Source organism: Porites lutea, chromosome 12 (assembly GCF_958299795.1).
Source record: "Porites lutea chromosome 12, jaPorLute2.1, whole genome shotgun sequence".
Classification (NCBI taxonomy): Eukaryota; Metazoa; Cnidaria; class Anthozoa; order Scleractinia; family Poritidae; genus Porites; species Porites lutea.
The window spans coordinates 110,314-136,459 of record NC_133212.1 but is presented as its reverse complement, the minus strand read 5'-3'; the positions used below and the strand labels follow the sequence as shown (position 1 = coordinate 136,459).

General features: G+C 36.7%; 3 protein-coding genes across 4 annotated transcripts; 1 reads left to right on the top strand and 2 right to left on the bottom strand.

Annotated features, from left to right (window-relative positions):
* Positions 1-837: 837 nt before the first annotated feature.
* On the bottom strand, positions 838-7,586 carry LOC140954088 (UDP-xylose and UDP-N-acetylglucosamine transporter-like). The gene is made up of 10 exons (XM_073403490.1): positions 7,434-7,586; positions 6,457-6,570; positions 5,922-6,024; positions 5,444-5,493; positions 5,035-5,116; positions 4,191-4,245; positions 3,919-3,974; positions 3,282-3,335; positions 2,649-2,724; positions 838-1,648 (listed from the first exon to the last, which is right to left on the bottom strand). Exons 1-10 carry the CDS (start codon positions 7,508-7,510, stop codon positions 1,329-1,331), a joined length of 987 nt encoding a protein of 328 aa, XP_073259591.1. The 5' UTR covers positions 7,511-7,586; the 3' UTR covers positions 838-1,328.
* Positions 7,587-8,033: 447 nt separating this feature from the next.
* Positions 8,034-14,709, top strand: LOC140954104 (UDP-N-acetylglucosamine transporter-like). 2 transcript variants are annotated; one of them, XM_073403506.1, is made up of 7 exons: positions 8,034-8,060; positions 8,299-8,645; positions 10,394-10,516; positions 10,966-11,140; positions 11,997-12,115; positions 12,418-12,551; positions 13,621-14,709. In XM_073403506.1, the coding sequence occupies exons 2-7, from the start codon at positions 8,370-8,372 to the stop codon at positions 13,718-13,720; spliced, it is 927 nt and encodes a 308-aa protein (XP_073259607.1). In that variant the 5' UTR covers positions 8,034-8,060; positions 8,299-8,369; the 3' UTR covers positions 13,721-14,709. The 2 variants fall into 2 exon arrangements, with proteins under 2 accessions (XP_073259607.1, XP_073259606.1); XM_073403505.1 differs by lacking the exon at positions 8,034-8,060 and having other exon boundaries at positions 8,204-8,645.
* Positions 14,710-14,853: 144 nt separating this feature from the next.
* Positions 14,854-25,642, bottom strand: LOC140954103 (tetratricopeptide repeat protein 39B-like). The gene is made up of 20 exons (XM_073403504.1): positions 25,511-25,642; positions 24,405-24,518; positions 23,500-23,575; positions 23,338-23,393; positions 23,070-23,146; positions 22,882-22,949; positions 22,695-22,759; positions 22,454-22,559; positions 22,017-22,082; positions 21,697-21,805; positions 21,449-21,516; positions 20,709-20,768; positions 20,018-20,109; positions 18,799-18,868; positions 18,545-18,645; positions 18,218-18,335; positions 16,634-16,745; positions 16,312-16,429; positions 16,104-16,220; positions 14,854-15,744 (listed from the first exon to the last, which is right to left on the bottom strand). The coding sequence occupies exons 1-20, from the start codon at positions 25,549-25,551 to the stop codon at positions 15,462-15,464; spliced, it is 1,917 nt and encodes a 638-aa protein (XP_073259605.1). The 5' UTR covers positions 25,552-25,642; the 3' UTR covers positions 14,854-15,461.
* Between the last annotated feature and the right edge of the window lie 504 nt (positions 25,643-26,146).

Below are 26,146 nucleotides of genomic sequence, written 5' to 3'. Positions count from 1 at the left end.
GGATTAGATCAAAGTAAGCCGTGTAGCTAGCTAGGTAGTGGAACAAGATTTTCATTGGAATTTTCAGGTCAGTTAACTTAACATGTTTTTTGTCCGTTTTTCACCTGCCTCATTGACCGAATCCTGCCGATTCCTTATGGCGTTTGAACGATCTCTTCACCCTGTACAAGTTACACGACAAAGTTATCCTTGACCGTTCAATTTGATGACGTCATATGTCATATTTCAAAGAACTAGTTGCTAGCTCGAAAACCTTACGGTTATCTAGCCGCTAGGCATTTCCTTCTATGTAATGATATTTAGTTTAAATTGTAATTGAATATTCTACGTGTTAAGTTACTAATTATTCAATAAGTTTGACAAACCCTGTAATGGAAATGTGAATAAAGTGTTGTTGTTGTTGTTGTTGTTGTTGTTGTATGAGGAACATGAAAGAAAGGAAAGGGCGGTTACGGGCGGTTCAGGGGTGAATGGGTAAAATCTATATGAAATAACAAACAACGCAATTGAACTTTATCAAAACAGAAGTTAAAAAATTAATAAGAGACCTCCGACGTCTGAAGCCGTAAAAGAGAGCGTTATTATGGCACAAACTGAAGAAAAATTAGTCAGTAAAATAATTAAACAAAGCCTCCCGCTAACACTATGTAATAAATTGAGGCCGTCTCCGTAATTAGTTCATATTTAGCTCGTCTTTAATGAGGTAACGGTAGCGCTGTTTTTGTTTGGCGCTGCAGTTTAGAAAAAGAAAAACGTTTTGACTGGCTTACCTAAGATTTTGTATCTAACAAAATTTCCCAACCTTTATCATAACCAATGTACCATCCCCTCCCCTCCCCTCACAGTCAATCCTTACCGTCTCTTTCAAAAAATGGGAGGACGGATACGTCGTTTAACGTTATAATTAAACACCATGAGTAGTTGAAATTATTCCCATTTTCTTTAATTGAAAAATAATACAGCGATACTTCATGATTTCAATTTAAAATAGTTTAAATAGTTTATGAAGTACCAGACTTTTGTGTGGTTTACCGTGACAAGTTATAGTTTATGGTATGGGATGTCCAATATGGAAAGGCTGAACCGTAATATATATTATAAACTCTATTTAATAACCAGGGCATCAAGAGACACGTCTGCTACACTAAACTCTCAATAAAGAATGGGTTACGTATCATCACAAATCAGTACCGTATTTACATGATTTGGAGTCATTACATTCTTTGTCAGAGTTCCTCGCCTTCTAAAACAATGTTTTCACCTAGTTTTTCTTCTTCTTGCTGTTGTTCTGTCCAACGAAGACACAACAGAGACGCAAGACTACTCCATCAGTCCATCTTTGTTTCCTTTTCGGGGAATAAAGCTTCTCGAATCTTGCTTGCCAGTTCCACAAAGATCAAAGTACCACCAAACACAAGCACAGTACCAAGCCAGTGGTACAACGTAAATGGATTCCGAAAGTAAAAAATAGAAAACATCAAGCTCATGAACTTGCGCAGCGTGACAACAAGCGTGACAGTCAGAGACGTGCATTCTGAAGTCAGTATGTATACGCTACGAATGCAAATGTATTGCGTGACCACGTTACCAGCCACATAGGCCCACATCTTGGGTATATGAAAGTGGATATCAAATAAAACCAACGGGGCTGGAAGAGATTGATAAAATATGCTGCGTGAATACATGCCCTTAAGTAAACTCTATTTTTTGGCATTCGTTCCCTCGCCAATATACTGTAGCAATTCGTTCGATTCCTCATCAAATTCACATTCAATTGAAGTCCCAATAGAACAGATTTAAGCAATTGGAAATTAACTCGAAAAGGAGGAGGAGCGTGGCCGAGTGGTCAGCGCGTCAATCCGGCGGTCCAGGGTTCGAGTCCCGCACTGGCCACTCTGCTGGATTTGCTCTCGGTCGTCCAGAGTTGAAATTCTCGGCCACGCTGTAAAAAGCCAACTGGTTGCCTTCTGCCAGTTAGGGTTTTTAATCCTGTTACGTTGTATTTGAATTATTTGTTTCTAAGTATTCGAGTGGAGTGCCTATAAACTAGCTGGATAAGCTAAGTGCACTTTCCACAATAAACCAGCCCTTATAAATAAACCTTTTTTTAACCTTTCTTTTCACACAATTTCGGAGGTTCAAAGGGATTCGAATCCTTAGCTGCTGTGTTTGCGCTGCAGTGCTCTACCAACTGAGCTACGAAGACCAAGAATTTGGAGCAGGTCAAATTATTGAGTTCAGTTTAACCGGGTGAAAGGAGTGAAACATCGACTACAAATTAAAATGAAGGTATGATCGTCCAATTTGGAACAGCATTTAAGCAAAGTAAAAGTTTACCCGAAAAAAACTCGGGGCTCCAACAAGATTCGAACCCATGGAATCTACGTTAGCTCTGTAGTTTGCCATACTAAGTGAGCTACGAAGACCCATACATTAAAGGCAAATTCAGTTGATCAATTCCTCTGCATGAATGTACCGAGAACGTTTCGAATGCTTCTATTACATACTTCCTACGAAAACGTGCCGTCGTATGCTATCATTTTGCTTGCCTTATGGAAACGTTTGGTCTAACATTATTACGTTTCTCCTCTACCCATCCATCCACATCCTTCCCTAAAAACGAAAACAACCTTTCCAAACAGACTCACCAGATGCGTTAAATATGAAGATATGTCGATAGATATCCTTTGATAACAGCAGAAACCCTGGCAACGGCAATGCATGCTGTAAAAAAAAAAAATCACCAATACAAGGTAATTAGTATGTGGCGCCCTTTGCCACTCTGACTCAACAAACATCACGTTACTTTATAGGAGAGGAAATGCCACTTTTACACACAATTAACACAAAACTCAAAACCTGGTTGGGTACAATCTTTTGACACTAAATAAGAATTGCCGCCTGTGAGCCTGTTTGTTTCTATTTTACCCACTGTCCCACTTCCAGCCCTCTCCTCGTCGCACCAAATAAAAAATTTTCTACCGTATCCATAATCACTCGTTATCCTCACATGGACCATACGACTGAAATACGCCCAAGTAAAAACGACACAAAAGTGTTTCATCTGTCTGACAAGGTAAAATACATCGTGGAGTATCGCGGGGCAGACTGGATACGACTTCGTGATTTTTTGTTCAACCAGTGTACAAAACTGCGGTTTTTTTTTTAAATCTGAGGAGCATTTTCGACAAAGAAACATTTTCGCTGGTAAACAGATACATAATACTCGCTGAGTGCATGTCCCTGTGTATGATGTAAACGATTAAGACTACTCTACTCACTGCATAAAACAAAGCCTCTCTTGGATGTTTGCCATGTTCAGCGTACATTTGTTCCTGAGGTTAAAGATTGGAGGAAAGTGAATTTAGCTGCAACGCGAAGAAAAACAGATCCAAACCTACGAGGAGTGGTATGTTATGGGAAGGAATCTGTGCCGGAATAAATTAACGTCGATGATGCCACATGATACAGGGGCGGATCCAGAAAATTCAGAAAGGAGTGGCCACGGCCCTCTCAGCCCACCCCTAAATCCGCCCTTGTCATAGGCTGTTTGTCAATGCCCTTGCACTCAATGCATTATTGGCATTACTGATGTTAGGTTATTCTTGGCAATTCAATGAGATTCCTGCACATAAGCAACAAAGCATTCAACAGTATCTACGGGAGGAGCCATAAATGAAAGAGAAAGGGGATTCATTGAACCTACTTATAGACCAATCTTCCAGATTCTAGAAGCAAAAACTTCACGGATCTGAATCCAAATGACTGAACATGGGACGATACTTACTACCATTTAAATGCGAGCTACAAAGCAGTAATTACCATGTTGTTACAAATGAGATTTATTCATTGTTTATAATGAATGAAAAATGCATTTTCCTATTAAGGTAAATTAGAGGTTAACAAGAGAATACTTACCTGATAGATGCCAGTCCTTGCAGAAAGAAATAATGCAAGTACAAGAAGTACAACACCTGTAACAAAATCAAACAAAAACAATACTGCAGCAGTGACTCTTGATTGGTAGATAACATGAAGTATGTTATAGTTACGGGCGGCAACCAATCTGGTTAATTCATTCACTTGAACAATTTTTTGTCTTTTAATTCAAAGAGACCACTTCAGGCATTTGTATATATATATATCCAAAGATTAGAATCATCCCATTTAAAGAATGTCAATATGCTTACCTATGCACCACCACATATAGTCAGTATATGGATCACCAGTTGATGCTTTAAACTCCTAAAGACAAAATTGAAAGTCACAGCATTATCATAGTCAGGTCTGTTACAAAGCAAACATGCTGATATCTTGACAATATTATTAACAAAATAAATTTTGAAATGTTCAAAAAATATTCTTGGATGCATCTAGACAGTCTCCAGTTATTCCAGACTATGATAACCATGGATATAACTAATTATCATATAAACTCCAATGAAATACCAAGTGAGCTTTGGCACGAAAACTTGATATCCTCACATGTGAAAATATCACCATTGCTATGCCTTCATAATAAATCGTCCCTTTCACACCAAAAAACTATTAAAGTGAAATGGTTTGGTAGTTCATTGGTGTCTATATAATAAATAGAACATTAAATGGCCGCTTGGAGATATGAAATTTCTCTTCTCGTGTTGAAAAAATATTTCACTTGTTTGCTGAGCTTACTCGTGAAATATTTTCAACACTCGAAGAGATATTTCGTATCTCTGCGCGGCCATGTAATATCCTATATTTATGGTATGCTATTCATCACTTTCTAATAGATACTTCTCATACAAACTATTTGGTGGTATTTCCATTGTAACAATACAAGTGCACTTATCAGCTGGGAGAAGCAACAGAAAGTGCCATTCTATTTATTTATGTTGGTATTATGCTTCCGCCATGCTATTATGCTCAATGCTAGCACAATGTGTCATAAAGCCTAATTACTTTGCTTTGTGCCACCTAGCATTTCTTTATCAGAGGTTCAGTTTTTGTTTGTAGTGAGAAAATATAAAACATCATAAATATTTTCATCCGTACCACTTTTTTTGCTGATGCTAATGTGCATAGACAAATTCCTGCTGTGATCATAAGGACTGAAAAATACTTGGACAGGTAATATCTGAAAAAAGAAGAAAAAAGTTAACAGAGCAGGCATTTCTCTTACTTTATAGTTTTCATCTAGTGTGTCTATTCTACATTTTTATGCCATGATTTCCTTAGACTGCTGGCATGTTCTCAGATTGAGTGATCGTATAGGCCAAGAAATGCCTTTAGCCAAACTGGCTTACGCCCAAATTGGCTTATGCCCTCGTCTCTTGCAGCTTGTGGCTTCGCTATATGTACTCACTGTTTGCCACTCGCGCACCCTGCTCCAGTGACTTTGAAGAAAATAACTGACTGCTCACAGTCTATGATTTCCTTAAACGTGAACAAATTAGTGACATACCTTCTTTTCAAGATGATCATTCCCAAAACTAAGTTGGCTACAAGGGAGCCCTACAAAAAACAAACAAAGAAGCAATTTTATGTTGTCATGTAATGAAAAGCACAGCAATAAAAAGTTGTTCTGCTGGTTTTATATTTACAATTTCTTCTGCAGTTAGGCAATGAAAGTGAAAAGAATAAAACTTAACTTCTTATTGAGTCAAACACAGGAATGGTAGCTGCAAATGCTTCGGCATCTGGATCCCTTAAAAACTTTGATAAAACTGCCTTTGCTCAGGGCTTACAATGACATCTTGTCCAGAAGTTGTCATGATATGGTCAATGTGAATAAAGTGCTACAGTTGATAGTGTTCTGAACTCTACATGGCTCATCTGGGATTACATAACTTAAGTCTTAAAGTCGGTAACAACCTACATCTTGCAAAAGTTACATTATTATATATTAAGGGAAATTTAAACATAAGCTAACTAACACTAACCGATCTAAAGATCATGTGTAATGGCATGGGTACATTAAAGTTGAGTGCATAATTGTTGATCACACTGGTTGAGAAGAAGAAGACTACCATTGTCACATAATTACTGAAAGAGATGGAACAAAAAAGTCTTTTGAGAACAAGCACAAATATAAGTTTTGGTGTCAATTGAGATGAGGGAACATCAAATAAAATAGTAATGAAAATTAACCTATTTCAGAACATCAATGGGAGAGGCAGGAAAGGAAACGGAGTAGGCTTCAAGGGGAGAAAAAAGGAGACGAGTGCATTCTAAATAATAAATTATCCCGTTAACATAATACTCATTATCATGACTACCGACTGTTCTTTTTAGCAATATTATTAATTTCTTTTTATCTGGGAACGTTTGGATTTGATAACCTTTCATTTGTCATTGGTCAGTTGTCAGTTGGCCTTACATGGATGCAACAAGTTTCCCCCAGATGAAATATATTTCTTCATTTTGGCAAAGACAGACAGACTGGTCTGTAGTTACATTAGATTGTTATTAAGTTACCTTATAGGAATAACAGGTTTTTTTGTTCCAAAGTGAGCAGTAAATATGAATCCTTCTACAGCAATGAACAGAAACTGGCAAAATGTTACAGTATTCACACAGCTTGGGTCTTCTCTGAAATAAGAGCATATTAAAGATATGGTTATATACCAATATTCTGGATGATACTCAGACAATACATGCTCTTCCGTTTGCATGAGGTTCATCTATAAATGTTTGATCTTGTTGAGTTCTGCCATTGCTCTATAGACTGGGGTTTCAGTTCTGTTATACCCTTACATACACAAATTTTCCTGGATTATCTAAGAGTCTCCCAGATACAGCAACCCCCCCCCCCCACCTCTCCTGGGTTTAGGATGATTTGTTTTTATTGGGGGAGGAGAGGAGGGGAGAGGGCTTGAGACAGTCTCCAGATGTGAGCTCTCCAGAGGTTGGCATTTCCGCATAACTCCAAAGGAATCCTAGTACTATGACCCTTTCCTCTTATTCACAGTCCTATCCTTTACCCCATGACCCACCCCTGGCCTTCGCTAGCATTGCATAATCACTATTCTTGGTTTGCAACCATGTGACAAGGTGGTCATATATATGTTGGGGGTCAATATAGTAGAAATTTTTTCTCGAAAAATGTAAATGAAAATGGAGTTTAGTTCCCGGAGGACAGAAATGCTTTTGTTCTTGACCATCAACATGGCCGCCGTGACGTCACGTGCAAACCAGCAATTTTGCCCTCAAGAAGTGAGGCAATCTATATTTAAGGACATTTTACATGGACAGCCTTTTTCTTAGAAGCTGAAAGTTCTTTACTGTTTCCTTCTATCAACGGTTAGAGCATGTATTAAATGGCATTTACAAATTAAGCTCAAGTCAAGCAAGCGTGACATCATTTGCGCGATCAGTGTTAAGGATTTAAGACATTTAAGAAGATTCAAAAAAGAAGCCTGAAAATCCTGTCTTGTGTTTCTTTAACACCTTACCTCACAAGTAACTCCAAAAGTACTACATTAGAACAACAGGCAGCAAAAACCAGAAAAATGGGGATAGAAGGATGCATTTTGCACCAAACACAAACACCCCAAAGTAAATCAACTAGAAGTTGAACGAAGGAACTGGGACTGCGAACAGTGCCAACGGCCGAACGGGACCGAGTGAGGACTGAGGAAGACTCTCAGTCTTCAGTCTTTTTCGTTTCTTTTTTTCTCTCTCTATGTTGAGCTCCTGATTAAAATATAGAAAAGAAACCTAAAACTGTAAGATGAATAATCAACATAAGTCGGAACAGGCACTGTTGCTGTTTTTATAAATTTATTGTAAGGCTAATTTTTAAGGAGACTCTCCAGGTTCCCATGGAAATTCTCTCTTTTTGAATGATAAAATTACAAACCGCTTCCTATATCCAGTCTTTTTTTCAGCAATTTGATTTGGCCATAGCTGTTGAGTCTATTTACATTTTGTAAATACGTTTTTTACAGCAACTCTTGTTGTCAAGGAAACTTTCCGGAAACTTTGAGTGTGCGAACAGAAAAACTGGTCAGCGGAATTGTAACAAGAATCAAAGATGGCGGACAAACCGACGGACAAACCATACCTTTGGATATTTCGAGGTAATCACTTCAGTATTGCCAAATTTTATCGATAGTTGTTTTCAATGAACAGATGAAAACATTCCATACAACTATTTAAGCACCATTTGTGGTTATATTAGTTCTATATGGAGTTTTTTACGTCTATAATTTGAGTTATTGTGCTGAATGTGGGTGCACAAATGTGTTGAGGGGAACGGTCTAAAAATTAACAAGATTTAAATGGTTTCAAACGAATTGTACTTTTTTCGCGTTGCAGTATTTCCAAAGAACATATCTCTATCACTTAAGCACGTATGTCTAGGAATACTGGTTGTTCAAACATCATCTATGGTCCTCACGATGCGTTACTCAAGAACACATGGAGAAATGTATATTGCTTCTACAGCAGTGGTATTCTCGGAAATCTTTAAGATCCTGGCATGTTTAGCTATTATTTTTCATGGATCACACTATCGATGGTCGTATTTCGTGGGACAATTAAGGGAAGAGATTTTAGGTAAACCATGGGAGAACTTAAAGCTGGCTGTGCCCTCTGGGCTGTACACAATTCAAAACAATCTCCTGTTCCTCGCTCTTTCTAATTTGGATGCTGCCACGTACCAGGTTTGAAACAAAAAATATTTAATTAATAAATTCGTTTATCTATAAAGTGTTGTAGTGCGTCCGAAGCATGTTGTTCTGGTCTAATAAAATGGGAACACAAATCAAAGCATATTTAAAAAGAGTCAATCGTCCCCTGTAATTGTCACTCGAGTAAAGTTCCCTGTAATCAAGACTTTCCTGTGTTGTTGATTTTATATTTAAGCAATAGAAAACGTTTTCCGTGTTTGCATAGCCTGATATAAACACGAGAGGGGTTGTGAGAATTCGAGACAGTTATGCAAACCCGAGACGAAGTCGAGGGTTTACATAACCGTCGAGAATTCTCCCAACGCCTCGAGTGTTTATATCAGGCTATGCGAACACAGGAAAAAAGTTTTGTATTGCTTTTATAAAATAACTTTCCCTAGAAAAAAACGCAAAACTCTTTGTATGGCGCTGATTAAAAGAGAAATTCTTACCAGTCGCAAAATCTTGTCCACGAAGTCTTGCACGCGTAATGAGTTCTTGTTTTGCAAAAAAAATGCTTTGCAAAATAGGGAGTTTTCTCGCTTAAAATGTCAGCTTAAGTAAAGAAAAATTGACTCACCTTCTTTGTAACGATTTTCCATGTTTCAGCCAAGGAAGGAATGGGTAAATAAAGTAAACTAGTCGAGTTTTTAACTCGAAAACTTTTTCAAATTTGGTGCTTGCGTGATTAGCGCGCGAAAAGCCAAACAACTTGACGCCACAACCATGTTTACATACTCTCATGCAAACACTGCTCTCGGCCAATCAGAGCGCGCGTACTATCTTAGTTATTTTATAATTGTTTTTTAATTTCAAAATCCGAAATTCCAGTTTCATGCGGAATCCAGCTGCTAACGATTTCTCTCTCTTATTTTTATAAAATTATTATTATCAATATCATCACCCATTCCTTCTCTCTGTTACACTGGTACCAAACCTTTGGAATTCTTTATCTATTGATGTTAAAAAAATCAAGCCGTTTTATAGTTTTCATCAAAATATCAAGAATGTTGTGATTGATGGTTACAATAGTGTTATTAATTCCTGAAGATTTATGATTATATTATCTTTAACTACTAGTTAATTACTGACATAATACTTTTTATCTAAAACAGCTATTTTGTCACTATTATTCCTTGTACTTGTATTCTTGTTTTTGGGTCACCTACTCAGTTAGTTCTACGAACTATTTAGGTGTCCCAATCTCTGCACAATGAACCTAAAATTAAAAAAATTCTTTTCCTTCTTCACAATGTTTTATTTTTATATTTAAAAGCACTGAATTGTATTATATTCTTTGTGAGTTTAAATAAAAATTGATTTGACTTGACCCTATTTCAAACATTCAGATCGTGGGGTGCAGGCAAGAAATAGACTGAAAAAACAATGAGGGGAGACTGGAAGGCCAGTTGATTGACTTACTGAATGGGCCATTTGCATGATGGCATCACGTTACTACTACTACCAGAATCCTTCAGGGTATTGCTTTCTTGTGTAAATTAGGGCTTTTGTTATTTAAACCTCGCTCGGATTACTAAATTTAAATATGAAAAAAAAGATAAAAATGGATAAAAAGGAAAAAAAAGACGTCATCCTATTGAGTTTAAGGAGATTGAAACAATTAAAAATTAATTGGAATATCAATAATCACTACAAAAGTGGGGCTATTGTTTGACGGTTACCAAATTGACAAGAAAAGTATATATCAGTTTTCTTACTGTAACTTATTGCTGCAATTTCAGGTCACATATCAGCTGAAGATTTTAACCACAGCATTGTTCTCTGTTTGTATGCTTCATAAGAAATTAAGCATTTTGAAGTGGATTTCTCTCCTTCTTCTTATGGGTGGAGTTACATTAGTTCAGGTGAGGAGCTACATGTAGTGGTATACATCAAACACCGCAGCCAAGCATTTGAGTCATAATTTTACCTCTGGATTAGAATCAAAGATAGGATAATCACAGTGTTTTGAATATTAACAGTCACTTGCTCGAGAGAGTTTTTAGATATCGTAAGTTTGTTCCTGTGAAGTCAGTGAGAGGTGAGTGCTAGCTGATGCAAGATTTCTGTGATTTTTGTCATTTTGATTCACAGTTTTCAATTTTTTTTAAAATCCAATTCAAAGTTTTCTCCCACATTGTAAGTGTAATCCTTTAGTTTCATCATCAGCACTATACTACTGTTTTTACTCTAGTGTTTGTGCTTTCGCCTTTTTTTGTTTTCTTTTCCTTAATTCCTTCATGTAAAGACATTTTGTAAATCAACCTTGTTAATATATTTTTTAATTTTTGCTTTTAATAACAATCTTTATTAGTGGAGAACAGATAAAGGAAAAGAGAATACTGGTAAAGAGCTTTCCCTGTCAGGGCAGTTTGTTGGTTTACTGGCAGTCTTAACGGCTTGCTGTTCCAGTGGTTTTGCTGGTGTTTACTTTGAAAAAATTTTAAAAGGAACTAAATCATCTATTTGGATGAGAAATGTCCAGTTAGGTAAAGTATCGTTTAAAATCTGTTGTTAGTGGTTCATTCCCTAAAATGCTGATGCAACATTATATCTAGAACATGTTATCGATAGTGGGTGGTTATCATTTTGAATACTAAACTATAAACGTTTATTACTGTGAAACTCACAAAACCATGAACACCAGAAATATTTATGGAATGTTATTGTGTTCCGAGAAATAAGCCAATATAAAGGTGCATGATAACTAAACTGCGAACAACAACGGTACTTAAATTGTGGTTTTGAGGTTTGCTTGCTTATCCTGAACTTTATTGTGATTGGCCAGTACACAATCAACATTCCTGAAATTTTTCAGGTGTTCACGGTCTTCTGAGTTTGACAGTAATAATATATTGTAAATGAATACAAAAGGAAAAAGGGTTACCTTGCCAAATAAATTCATTTGCCGTGTAAAGTCAAGAAAACAATTTTTTCAAGCAAATTTTTGTGGTGAGGCTGTTGGGACACTTTACACCTCCTTCAATCTACTCTACATGACAATATACAGCCTTGCTTTTAATAGTCACCTTGGATCTAGTTCCCAAGGTCATGGGGGTTACTATTGTTATTGGCCTTGTCCCCAGAGGCCAAAGTGATGGTGTGAAAGAGACAGACTGATGAGCTGTTGGAAATTTGGGAAAAACAATTTCAATTTTCTTTCACAATTTCTAGAAAGAATCTTGATTTATAATTTATTGAACGGAAAAAAAGTTTGGCCATAGCATGAACAGTACGTCCCAAACTGAAAAATCTTTGGCATAATTTTCCTAATGAACAGTATCACACAATAAAATTTCAAGCCTAATCATAACTGAAATAATTACGATGCTTTTTTGTTTACAGGAGCTTTTGGTGTAGTATTTGGCTTGATAGCTGTTTTTATAAATGATGGAAATCAAATTAGCAATGGAGGTTTCTTTCAAGGCTATAACAGTATGACCTGGATGGTTATTTCACTTCAGGTGTTTATAATACGGAAAGATGTGTATAATTTGTTTGTGTTTGTGTTTATTTCTCTTTGGCTTGAAAATTTACAATATTCTAGGTTTACTTTGTTTCAAAAAATGTTGACAGGTTAACCACAAGAAAATACAAATTAAATTGGTTTGAACCACAAAAATATATCCACACAACTGTAAATTGTAATGTCAATGCAATATTTTTTTCTGAACGAAAAAGCTTTGATGCATATGAAACCAAAAAATTAATTGGCTGTGAAGTTCTAAAGGTTGATGTCTCACTTGTTCCTTATTTTGACCTGTAGGCCTTTGGTGGTTTAGTCGTGGCAGCAGTTGTAAAGTACGCTGACAATATCTTAAAGGGCTTTGCCACCTCAGTCTCTATAGTGGTGTCGTCTCTTGTCTCATTTTATTTCCTTGGGGACTTTCAGCCAACAAAGTGAGTTTACAATAACATACTACATTATTTTGTAACTGCTAAATATAGCTTTTCTTTGCTTTGACCCATCCTCTTACTCGCTGTTGCTTTCTTTTTCACCATGTTCTTTAGGTCCCAATTGTTAAATGTTTAGGGATATTTCGTTGGTTGTGGGGTACTCTAATGTATTTGTGATGGAAAGTCCAAAATAATGTTTAAGTTACCTAACTTTGAAACCCTGAATTGTCTGGAAGTGAAGTGAAAGGAGCTATGTTGCCATAATTTGAAAAGTACATGAAGTTATAAGACTGCACAAAATCATCTTAAAACTGATAGAAAAGCCAGAAATATTAGTTTATTAAGATAAAAAAATATGAAATATAATTATTTAGAAGTAATACTAAGGTACAAAATAATTAAGGGTGGGTACGAATGGGTAAGATTACCATGGATTACAAGCACTTAACTTGAGAATTCAGCCTAAATACACAGAAACTGTGATATACCATATTTCCTTGAATAATAGCTGTCCCTCGATTAATCACCTCCCTCAAATAATTGCCCTCCTTTCTTGGAAATTTTTAAAAAAATCACCTCCCTCGAATAATCACCCCCTCCCCCACCCATCATATCATCTTCTCTTTCTTTTATCCCCTCCCTCCCTGTCATTATTGAAGTGGAATGTGACATGGCAAAACTGATCAGTGACGAATCAAGCTCTGAAAATTAATCAAGGAACCAAATCTGGAACAATGAAAAAGCCCAGGTTCAGTTCATTTGATGTGATTGTTTTTTGATTTCATGTGATGATAAAACAAAATACTTCTAAGGGCACGAATTGCAGTGAGAACCACTTGAAATAATTGCCTCCCTCAAATAATTATCGCCCCCATTTTGTGCGAAGAAAAAATAATCACCCCTGGCTATTATTCGAGGAAATATGGTAACTCCTTCATATAAGACCTCATATAAAACTAGAGTAAGATATATTTTTTGTATCAACTCTTAAAATTTTAGAGATAGTAAACTTTATCTTTAAAGAACACAAACACACCCGTTATAACAAATGTTTGTTTTCTTTCTCTCTTAGTTTCTTTTTTATTGGTACATGTGGTGTTCTAGCGGCTACCTTTCTGTACAGTATGCCAGAAAAACATGGAGCACATCCCACGGTAGTCAAACCTGTGTAGAAGGCTACTCTAAATTGTCTCAGTAACATCAAACTCATTCTCCAGGGTTACTTTTATGGCCATCAGCAAGGATGTGCTAGCATTTTGGTTCTCAATTCTCTAAAACGTTATTAGTTAACCCTTTTAACACTGAGAAGGTTGTCAGAATAGCTAGAAGTAAATAAGCCAGGAACATTCTAATTTCAGTTTCGTCTGTAATGCAATAAAAATGAATGGCCACTTTAATTTGCTTACTTAAATTCAGATTAATTTGGATATTACACAATAAAATTTCATTTGTAGACTCAAAATGTACAAAGAAAAATTAGTAGAAAATATTTCTTTGAAATCTGCACGTACAAGGTACACTGAATGTGTATATGGCAATTTAATATATTAATATAAGGTCTTTCTTAAAAATGTATTAGACAAGTATATTTTATGAGTTTTATTGTGGCTTGATAAAATTTTTCAGTATTGGTACTTTCCCAGCTCATAATTGAAATGGAATGCTGTACAAAAAACCAGTAAGGGATCCATTATTATACAAGATATACAGGTAGATGTAGCTGACACGGGATTTACCATAGTGACACTGTAATTGGCATTTTTTAAAGGCGATTTTTCATTCACTTTTATCTGAGAATGTTTCGGGATAATTGTAGTAAAGTTAATATAATAATATTATTGTTTGTAGTTGCTTATGTGTAATAAATCCAAGGGAGGAAAAAAAATCCAATTACGGTTTTTGCCTGTTAGATGGATAATGTAAATTTTCTTTTATTTAAAGAACAATATAGATACAACTTTGTAAAATAATTAGAAGTTTAAGCATGCCAATTAGGACCCAATAAGAGTTGAATTTTTAGATTTCATGAGCTGTAAAACTAGTAGCAACAATCAAAAAAGCATTAACTAAGTGAAATGGTGCAAATCATTGGAGATTTTTGTTGTGGAATATTTATTTAGTCTGACCACTATGTGGTCTATCCATAATCAATTGAGATTAAATAACATTCAATACTGCCCAAAAAGTTCTTTTGTGTTGTGTTCCCATGTTGTGTATGCAATTAACGGAATTCACTGTTGTAAATTTTTTGTAAACTTCTTTTTAATAATAATAAACTATAGCAAGCAGAGAACAATGTCAATCATCAGACAACCTAAACTATTTATTTTATTTATCTCAGATGTTGTTAGTAAAAAAGACGGGACTACAACGTACCTATATCAGACAAAATATGTGTATATACTGGCGTGAAATAGAAAAAATATACATGCAACAACTTTGAGAAGTATTCACGTAGAAATATGGACCATTCAGTGAAAATAATTTATTATATACAATTCACGTTCAGGTTTATGGAAAGGCAGTTGTTATATAATAGGAATAAATACATCACATTCTTAAATATTTAAAACAGATCCTAATCACAGTTTCTATATACCTGATTAAAAGTGACAAGAAATAACTTCCACTTGAATTGATGGAGCCATCATAAGTAAATCCGACGAACGACACCAATTTTAGTGCTTATTTTACAAGAAAGGAAACATCTTTTTTATAATTTTTTAACGTGTCTGGTTGAAAAAGTTTAGGAGCACACTCTCGTAACTCCAAAAAAGTGCCAAACCTGTCCTCTTTCTTTCAAAAGTAATGTTGCAGTTATATGCAAACAACACCTGTCGCTGTCCTTGTTATTTTCAGGGCACTGCTGATACCACAAATATGCTGCACATCGCCCATTGAAATAGATTTTTCTTACGATATAATGGTATAAAGTTCATCATCTGATATGATATCAAATGATGAGTTGGAGTCTTGTCGAGGCCTTCTATCGTCCCAGTCTTCTTCAGCATCGAAAAACTCAGATTCATTTCCTGATTCTTCCATGTCTTCCTTTATCACGAGTGCTTGGTTAGGCCATGCAAATTCTCCACCTACCCCAAACAGTTCATTTTGAACGGAGTAATTTTCTATTTTCTGTAAAGCAGCGTGGATTCGTAGATGAAGAAGGCTTTGTAACAAGTGATCTTGATGTTTCCTAGTAAGAACATACAATGATTCAGTTATAAAAGGCACTGAGTTATCAGGTTCCCTATTACACTGGTTCCACTTTGCCTCCCACACTTGTTCTCCGGGCTTCCACGCGCATTCCTTCCCAGATGTTTGTGGGCAAGGAACATTAGTCCCTGCACGGCGTCTTCCCAGGTCTTCAGGGTCAATGCATTTCAGTGCTGTATCAAGAAATCGGGATTCTCAACTATAGTTTTGTAAGGAACTTTGACCCAATTTTCTGTGAGGCCAAGAAATGGCCAACAGAAGAAGCGATAACGTCATCCAAAACAGTCCTGTGGGGCCGCTAAACAACCCAATAGTAACCCAGCAATACCGAAACCTAACCTTGCGCGCTCCAAGTGTTCTCTGGCTAGTTCCAGATCTCCCTCTTCAAGGTAAAGAAATCCAATCTCTGCACATGTGTAGGGAGCCAGGTAAGAATCGTTGCTCAAATCTTTGGATCTACAACAAGAAACAGAATGGTAAAATGCTTTTTATGCACACACAAAAAAACGCAGAGAAAAGAAATCACAAAAACAAAAAGAAGTCTAACCGACTGAGAGCACCCTTCAGATACTCCATGGCTTCTCGTTTCCTGTTTAAACATCGACAACACATTGCCTGGAGCAATTTACCCAAACACCAGTCATCCAGGTAACTTCCATAGTCATCTATAAAACAAACAACTTATTTCAATCTTTAAATCTCGCCCTATGTCTTTAAAAAGTTTCTGTACTTTAGAGTACCGTGATAACTGTCTAATATTGCCTAACAGTTTCTAATATATGATTTATCATGAAGCAAGGAGGTAAAAAGTCAGAATTTCTTATGCCGTTCCTCACGATGAACCGACATGACATTGAAATAGTCCTCACCTTTTGCTTTGTGCAGTTTATGTAGTGAATTCTCCACCAGATTCATCAAAGGTTCAACAAGATCAGGTCTGTGGCCGAGCACTTTAAACCCATTCCATAAATAAATAAGCTCCTGATGAAACATAGGGAAAGATATACTTGTTTAGTTAGTTTTAAATTCTCAAAAATATAGTCAACTCTCTTGTAATGGACACCTTCACATGGTCACCTGGAGTTAGTTTTTGCCGCTCTTCATTCATTTTGCTTTCATTCTACAGAGTTGAACGGATTCACAACCGGCCAGACAGACAATGCTAGAAGAGGTGTTAAATTAAGGACCATATAATTGACAGACCTGACTCTGGCCACTTAAAAGTTGTTGGTTGGCTTAAATCAGAACTTACCATCAGGCTTGTATCTTCCTTTAGCATAGAGAATTAGACAAACACCTGTGACACTATCGACGCTAATGTATTCCTCCCCAGAAAGGATAATTAAGTAGATTCCTACCATACAACTAACGCCAACCATTTAACCGAAATGTCTGTTAAACGATTGTTTTTCGGCCGTTGCGTAGTAGCCTGTGGACACGGACAAAACTTAACTTGAGGTCCATCTGCAAAACAGCGCCGAAATCCTTGTTCCTTGTTCTGGGCCCCTACCTGTGTTCCCCGGATATCAGCACGCGTCATGATTGGCCTGTTAAAAAAGGCCATTTTGGATTTGCCAATCAGGATGGGAGGACTGAAAAGCGAAATGTACTTCCGGTAATTTGCAAATCCGTAGAGGGCCTGGGACAAGGATGTCAAAGCTGCTTTGCAGACGTTACTAACCAGGGTTAGATTACGTCTGCGACGGAGGCTATTGCTTTTTTACCACTGCACCACTCCCGTAAAATGCTGTTTTAACGGATACGGAAACATAGAAGTGGAATAGGACGGGGGTGGGGGGACATTGAACATGATCACTAATATTAGCAAATGCCACGGTCTTCTTGTTTGGCTGAACGAATGTTCAAACTGGGGTTTTATGAGATTAGACGACATTCATGCGTCATGCGCGCAAGCTTACAGCGAGTCTCATTAAAATGTACAGTCATGAGTACGGTATCTATTGGCTGATATCTGTTATAGTGCATTTTTTTAAAAGGGATGTGACGTACAAAGCTTCTCAATAAAGTATCATAGTTTTTGTCATTGGTAGTCTTTACACTAGAGCCTAAATAAGCTAAGACATATTTCAAGACAAGTAAATTTTAATTACTTTAAGTAAAATAAAGCTTCACACACAACCGATTCTTTTTTACTTCAGGTTATTTTCCCAAAGCTCAAGAAACCGCAAAACCGCAAGTCAGCTAAGTCGGTCATAAGGATGGTTTTCAAGTCGCTTGAAACTTTCTTGAATCGTTTCAACTTTCCAACTTTAATGAGATGCAAAGTAAAGTTACTTGCATTGAGATCTTACTTTGGCCTTCACACACGAATTTTTGGTTAAGTAAAACTTAGCGGCTCTTAAGTCTTACTTAACAGCCTAGCTAGTGTAAAGACAACCATTACTTTCGTATTATTAAGCATTTCAGATTAAAAGAGGTTCCATGTTGCTTACCACTCCAGGAAGAAAAAGACAGCCGTTTTGTTTAAAGTAATTGTTTGCCTTGTGAATGGCAAAATCTTCAAATGGAAGACACTGCCCTCCAATTTGCCGCTTGTAACCAGGCAGACGCCTTGTAACGAAAAAAAAAACCACAACAACAACAACTAGCATTAAAAAAACGAAATACATTTGATCGATTAGAGCCCCTAACAAGGCAACATAAAAAATTACACTTGGGTGACTTCAAGACTAGTACTCGTTCTTTAATAAGATACCAATTGCTGACTGCTCACCCAGCCAAACCTACCGTATTTAGCTCACTTTGGTACTATCACTTACTTGAACAAGTCTTTTTCCATCTCTTCTTGTTGGCTGGTCATTGGCTGGTTAACAAGTCTGGCCATGACCATAAATGATGCATTCAGGTGCATGTAAACAGTCTAAATCGGAGAAGACAAAAAAAAACACTCAAATCTTTACTAAAATGACCACCTCTGTAAAACCACTATGTTTTGTTATAATAATTATCAGACGAAGTGTCCTCGTACAAAACCTAGTTGCTGGAAGGCGATATTCACGATACTGTGATTTACCTTTGACCAGAGGCTTTCATCTAACAAAACACCAGCGTAATGACTTGCTTGGACCCAGTCTCCTTTATATCTGACAACAAAACACATCATACATGATGTACATACCAAATGACATTTCAAAGAAGAGAATGATTTTATTAGGTGGGAAAAACCCAAGCCGCTGTTTATTTTTTCGTTTCTTTGAAATACGCGGAGGCCTTACTGTGAGGGTGGACTCATGGTGAGTTCTTATACCTGCAAGATTTTGTTACATCCCTTCCCCTAACACTATTTATTCACCAGTAACTAATAACCTTAAATCATTGCTACCAGTATTTAGGGTCCTGTTATTTTAAGAGTAGTATCGTGAATATTTGAATAAAAAGCACCTGTAACAGCTAACTGCTAAAAATCCACCAAGTCAAATTCTTTCTTTTAACCCGAAACCTTACATCTTTACTTTACTTTATTCGCAACTGCCAACTTATTTTGTGAAAGGATGGTTACTTGCCCCAGCTTGAACAATGCTGACAGCTAAGGATGCAGCTGGATTGATGCTGTAGGTAGTTAGTTACTAGAGAGCTTAAGTAATGAAGACGGCGATGTCAAAGAGAACGGTATAAAAGCAATTAGTTTAGACAAACAAAAACTTTGCGCGTGCATCACGCTTTTTTGTACATTTTTTGGCGTCGCTGCATGACTACAACATGGAAATGTCTAATTTCACATTTTGTGGAGGACGTGAACAGAAGGCAAGGGTTTAGTTTTTATCGTTTGTCTCACGATTGTCACTTTGATATTGATCGCCACGTTTCAACCGCACACTTTCTTCTTCTTTTTCTGAACTTTGATACAGTCTTTTAGAATTTAACTCCAGACAAAATTGCCAAGATTTGACAAATTGAGTGAGAGAGAAGAGGCACGATAAAGTTTGAAGCAGTGCGACTTTACTTTTTAAGTGACGTCTTTGTAGCCGTTGCCGTCGTTGTTGCTTAAGCTCCCTACTTACCCAAGACAACACACGAACTCCCAAGAGAAAATTTGATGAAACTTCTGACAGACAAGTGAAAGAATGCTTGTATCTAATGATGGACTTCCTCTAATGAGCGTCACGTTAGTAGTTCCATCTGAAGTTACGTTTTTATGTGCAAGTTTTCATGTGCAAGGGTGATTCCTGGCCCTAGTTTGGACAATGCCGCATACAGACACAGACTGATGGCATTGGTAGTAAGTTACTTACGCAAGACACCACATGAGCTCCCAGTAGAAAATGTGATGAAACTGTTTAATCTCTGACTGAAGAGTAATTGAATGCTTGTATCTACTGATGGCCTGTGGGGAAAGTCACAAAACATGTTGCAAATTTTCAATTTTCTTATACCCAAGAGCACTTAGTACCAAATACAACTATGCAGGTCACCCTAGCCTGTTCCAGGCTCCGAGTTAGTCGGGGAGAGGAGGGGTTAGGGTAAGGGCTCCAACTTTTCGTGTGCCTTTTTTTTTGTGTCTTCCTCACTATCTGAGAGCCTGAAACAGGCTAAGGTCACCCATTCCAAACATTAGAAAGTAATAATTGTAGCACAATAACAGAATGGTAATGGCAAACATTTTGTCACCGACTGAAAAATGTTCTCCGTAAATATATTCATTGGGCTTTTAAAAATTTACCATCGCTTTTACACCAATGCGAATCAGGATACCATAAAGACATTTTAGTCCAGCATCGACCTAGCAGCATGCAGAGTGTTAGTCACTGACAACTGGCTTAGCCTCGAACAATGCTGACAGCTGACTAAAAATCAGAACTTTCGGATTTCGTTTTTCCTTTTATGGGTCGTCTGTGTCACTGACTGAAAAACATCATTCATACTTAACGTTATAATTTTATTGTACACAGATTGTTGAAAAGAAGATGTACTACCAGAACTTACCTCATCTAGCCTTCCCCGAACTTGTTTAATGCGTCCATCGAAAAATAGAAATATAGATCCCTGTTGAAATAAATACATCAGTGGAAATTATTTAAATTGCTGGTGAATAAATAGGCATGTCTTGTAAATAATTTCCACATCAACCAATCCATAGTTAGTTACTATGACCAATCTAAAACAAAGGAGAGATGGCCCAATATTTGAGACAGAATAACGACAATTATTGTGGTAGTCATTACTTTCGATGCGTTCTCAAAATGAGAATCTGAAGCAGTCGTGGATACCGATTATTTGTTGATAATATTGTTGTTGATAATATTACAAAATTATCACGCACTGAATTTATCTCATATGTTGAACATGAAAGAAAAAGGAACGATTGAGCTTTGTTGGCAAGGCCAGTTGTCGACAGGGCTGTTCAGGTTTCCACATGCAGCTGATGATAACCTTGGTAACGATAACTAAGGTGCTTCTGATTCAAATACCAAGGATATGATAACGATGACATAACAATGATATGACGATAATACACGGCGCTCATAACAGTGATAAACAAAGAAGTTGGCAAGCAGCATTCTTACATGTATGGAATCCTTTAATCTTTTAACCAATATACTCCTAAAACAGTTTAAACTATATGCTAGGAGTTATAAAGACAAAGTATCTTAAAAATATACCACAAAGAACTGAAGCAATTGCAATGAATTCACACACATTTTTTTAAAATCTTCCATACGTACTTTTGGATATGCTGTTAGTAGGGGAAGGAGGGCTTGTTCTGAATATTCCATATCCCCATCACCATTACCTGGAAGAACAATCAAGAACACAACATTATTAATGCCTACTGCCAGCCACACTAACTTGCTTTCAGTTGCTTCTCTTCCGCGGGACGTAATTATTGGTGGGGGTGGCAGGATTAACAAGACTCCGCTTCAAGGATTATAAACTATGAAGTCTTGTTTTGTACGCTTATAATGCTACTCACCAAGATACTGAGAGATCCATGTGTGATAGGCAAGAAGAAGCAAAGAACACAATGGCGATCTTAAACTTTGACCTTTGCTGCCCTTGTGTAAATGTTTTAACCCTAGAAACTGGTTACATGAAAACAAAACAGAATTCTTTGAGCACAGTTTTAAATGAATTATTACAAAAGGAGAAAATCAAAAGAAGCAAGCAGAACTGGACAAGCCAGGCAAAACTTGAGTTACAAAATAATATCTTTTGGTGTGGTTAGTGATGACATGTTCAAGGAACACAAATCATTGTTTCGCGGGAGGATAACAAAACTTTAAAAAAATGTACCCTGTCTCCTGAAAATCCAACCCACTCTAACAATTTAATGATGATTGGAGGAAGGAGAGATAAAACCTGAAATGAAAAAGAGAGGAAACAAACTTACATCTAAAAAAACAGTTAGTGATACAACATGTATTGAAATAAATCAGGGGATTCATTGGACCATGTTTTCTGCCAGGAGAAAAAGTCAAATGGTTTTCAAAATGTTAACCTTAAAACTAAACTTTGCATGATGACTGACACTTCCTGAACACCAAAAGGAAAACTAACTAATACAGAACTCCCTGGGGGAGCCCTCTGTGCATTGTGTTTCACATTGAAAGATGCAAGTTGTTAATGTCCTATTAACATTTTAGTTATAGCCACCAGTGACAGGAAGAACAGAGTTTTGTGCAAATTGAATTTAAGAAATAACACAAAATCTGCCATGAAACACTACTCACCAAATTAAATCCTCCGATTCCCAAGTGAATTCCATTCTCAAAATCTTTAACAAGTGACGACTGAAATGTTGAACAACCTGTATTTGTTACCATTTCAAGGCAAGTCCTGTGAAACAAAAAGTGAAAAAACAAACTTCTTATTTCAATGCCAGTTAATATTAAAATATAACAGCGTCAACTGATGACTTACTGACAAAATATGATAGAATATGCCAGGAGTAAATTAATGCTCAACCATTACTTGTAATTCTGATAGCAGCTCCTGATTTTGAAAGCTCCCCAAACAAAACTGACAATATTGTCATCCTATGAAAATATTCATAAAATGTTAATCAAACTAAGAATCAGTATAGCCACTAATAAATAAATAATATTAAGCTTTTAAAAATAGCAGAACAACAATAAAAGCTGTTGTAGTCATGACTAACCTGAATAAAAGTCAGTAGAGCATCAAGTAACAAACATTCTGTATAACACAACTCTGCATGTTTTTCTTCTGAAAGTCCAACATGAAAACAACTAATATTATTAAGTAGTTCAAGTTTCCTTGCAAAGCTGCTAACTTAATTATATATCAGTAAGTTTAGAAGAATCATGAAAGAATAGCTACAGCAACCTTCTGTGAAATCATTCGATGATGAAGTCCAAATCCAACTTGAAAATGTTTCAGACCAACTTGGCCTTTTCCGGTGTCTAAAGAAGTAATGTAACAAAGTTAGAGATGTACTCAAGCTTGGAGTCCACCAGTTATTTAATGACCATAACAATTCATCAAACAAAGGACAGTCAGAGGGGTAACTATATTATAAATAGAAGATCATAAAATGAATGGTTAGTGCAGTCAATTTTAGGACGGATATTTAATGTCTTCCATTTCTACATACCTTTCACAAACATTCATGGCAAGCTTTATGCTAAGATGTGCCTTATTAATGGCTTCCTGAAAGGTACAAAAAGAATAACATTTAAAACCAATAAAAAAATTAACTGCAAATAAAATTATATTAACTCAGTACACTTAAAAGACTCAAAAAGAGGTGCCATACTTGTTCAAATTTCAGCAGAGCTTGAACGCACATGATGCAGCTGTATGCAACTGAATGGTAGATGCTTTGATTAACCCTTAAAAATTAAATAATAACATCAGGTTTTGTAAATATGGGTAACTGACACTTAACAAACTATAAAATCAAGGTACCAGTTCGTTATGTTTACATTTTTTAATGAGAGGTTAATGGCTATCAGCTCCCCTCTATAGGAACTGTCCCTATAAACTGCAGGCAATACTATTCTTCTTAGTCCCTGATTAAGCACCCACAATTATCACAACTTTTTTTCTTTTAGGGTGATATTTGATTAGTTCATTGTTGCTCCAGACTTACAACGAGGGGATTGACCATCCATGGTAAAAATAGTTAATGATGATGATCACGATGATGAAGATTGTTGATCTGAGGTGAAAAGTCTGGATAGCCTATGTATGATCATTAAAGTACTTAGTCCAATGACAAAGGTATTGCCTATAGTGTTACCGTGATTCTTTAAATTAGGGTTCCCTTAAATAGTATTAACTGCAGGTAAAATGTAGGCGTGCATTTATATACATTAGATAGGAATTTATAACTCTGAGTGAGAAACACCCTTTTTTCCCAATTAAATTTGAAATGAGCATACCCAGGGTTAATGCCTGCATTAACTGTATAGGACTATAGATCATAATTATGATTATAGTACAGTCAAACCTCAACTAACTGCCACTTCTCCACCAAGTCCACCGCTCTACAACGGCCACTTTTTTGGTGGACAGCAGTCGATACATTGACTCTTGTTTAAACTTCTTTACAGACAGCAGCCACCTAAATATACAACGGCCACTTTTTCCTATGATCCCCAAGGTGGCTGTTGCGGACATGCAAGGTTCAACTCTACCACATTAATTACTGCTTCTCACCATGGCTCCAGTTGATCCTTTGCTTCAATGAACTTATTTGAGAAGCAAAGCTCTGCAGCTTTGGATATCATCTCCATAGCTTCTGATATGTTCAGAGAATTTTCACCCTGATCGCTGTAGAATGCAAATTTTTTCATGGAAATGACTGCATTTCTTCAGAGTGATCGGGATCAGGATTCCTGGACCATATATTTACATTGTATCAAAGGAAACTGCAAAATCCTATCTCAGGACAAGGATTCATCAATACCTTTGACATACCATGATCCAAGTGATCTTATATTAGATCATGCAACCAGAGGAAAACACCATAAGTAACTACTAAGTTTCTTTGTAAAGTCCTGGCATTTTGATCTGTTCTTGTTTCACATATACCAAGAACTGGAAACTAACATTCATAAACAAATGTAGAGAGAAGTATTACTATATGGTGATAAGCTTAAAGATTTCCAGATTTTGCAACAGGACCTTAAGTCTCCCTTGCAGCCGTTTTTAGTGTCATCATGCAACCCTCCTCCCCACAAACTAAAAACGGCCATGAGGGAGACCAAAAGGACCTTGAAAATTCAAGATTTTACTGGTAAGTTCCTGAAAATTCACGATCTTGATCCTAAACCCTTAATATATGGTTTAGTTATTGCGTCATTACAACAAACCCACGTGGAGCACGTTGCTGGGTGTAATGGATATTTATATAAATTCTTTAGACTTGTTAATATAGCGCAGGAGATCGAGAAGGGATGACCAACTACATATCTGTCATTATGTAGGTCACTGTAACACAAAAACCTCTCTGGCAGGAATTCGAAATTCTGCCATACTTGCCCACTGTATAACTGTTAGAGACCGAATTACTTAGTGCTCAATCGTGAGACGCACTTAGCTCTGTGTGAAAATCATAGCAAACTGTCATATAACATTGAACTATTGAAATTACTGTTATAAGTTTCTAAAAGCAAATTCTACATTCTAAAGCTTTGGTTTGCAAGTAAATTCTAAAATTGCCAAAACAGCGCCACAAATATATGAGTGCCGGATGATCTGCGTCCAGAAAAACATACAACTCACGGCTAATTGCAAAAAAAAAGAACAACGGTCTTGATCACCTCTGTCGTTCCACTGTATTTCCGTCCATTTTAGTACGCATTTGCGTCCAAGTTCAGCTGATATTTCACCTTCTTATTCTTCTCTTGAAGACCTACATCTTGCCGTCCATGTCTTCTGCTGGCCAAACTGGCCATCGTTGTTTACTCGTCCCAGTACTTCTTGAAACAAAGCAACTCCCCAACCATCCCCTAGAGGGGTCTGAATGTTCCAAAAAGGTACCACATTTGGAGATGGCTTGCCCGAAAATTTGGGCGAAACAATCGCCAAAAGAAGGCCAAGCAGGAAAGAAATAAAGGTTTCTAAGCAACGCTTGCAGCAGTTGAAAAAGAATCGTCAACAGTAGAACGAAAAAGAAGAGACCTAGAAATACATTTGCGAAACATCAATGATCACGATAACAACATGAAGGTTCGGACTGTTAACGAAAAGAAGTCGCCTAGCCTGAGTATCAGGCCTTCCTATGGGCTAGAAGTCACCAATCTCTCTTATTGAAAAGGCCGATAAATGTGCTGTTTAAAAAACGAGCAGGGGTGTATTATCAGGTTTTAAAACTCGAGGCGAAGCCGAGAAGCGTTTTAAACCTGATAATACTCGACTGCTTGTTTTTTGAAATGCTTCAAAATCTCTGATATAGA

Excerpts from the sequence above, each read along its gene's own strand:
- LOC140954103 (XM_073403504.1), bottom strand. The coding sequence starts at position 25,551 with ATGCGTACTAAAATGGACGGAAATACAGTGGAACGACAGAG. Across the intron at positions 16,746-18,217 it reads GTCTTTTTCTTCCTGGAGTG|GAGCTTATTTATTTATGGAA; the intron begins GTAAGCAACATG and ends ATGTTTCATCAG. Across the intron at positions 16,221-16,311 it reads CTGAAGGGTGCTCTCAGTCG|ATCCAAAGATTTGAGCAACG; the intron begins GTTAGACTTCTT and ends TTCTTGTTGTAG.
- LOC140954088 (XM_073403490.1), bottom strand. The coding sequence starts at position 7,510 with ATGCATCCTTCTATCCCCATTTTTCTGGTTTTTGCTGCCTGTTGTTCT. Across the intron at positions 6,571-7,433 it reads CTTTTGGAGTTACTTGTGAG|AGAAGACCCAAGCTGTGTGA; the intron begins GTAAGGTGTTAA and ends CTCTTATTTCAG. Across the intron at positions 2,725-3,281 it reads GAGAGGCTTTGTTTTATGCA|CATGCATTGCCGTTGCCAGG; the intron begins GTGAGTAGAGTA and ends TTTTTTTTACAG.
- LOC140954104 (XM_073403505.1), top strand. The coding sequence starts at position 8,262 with ATGGTTTCAAACGAATTGTACTTTTTTCGCGTTGCAGTATTTCCAAAG. Across the intron at positions 11,141-11,996 it reads GATGAGAAATGTCCAGTTAG|GAGCTTTTGGTGTAGTATTT; the intron begins GTAAAGTATCGT and ends TTTTGTTTACAG. Across the intron at positions 12,116-12,417 it reads GGATGGTTATTTCACTTCAG|GCCTTTGGTGGTTTAGTCGT; the intron begins GTGTTTATAATA and ends TTTGACCTGTAG.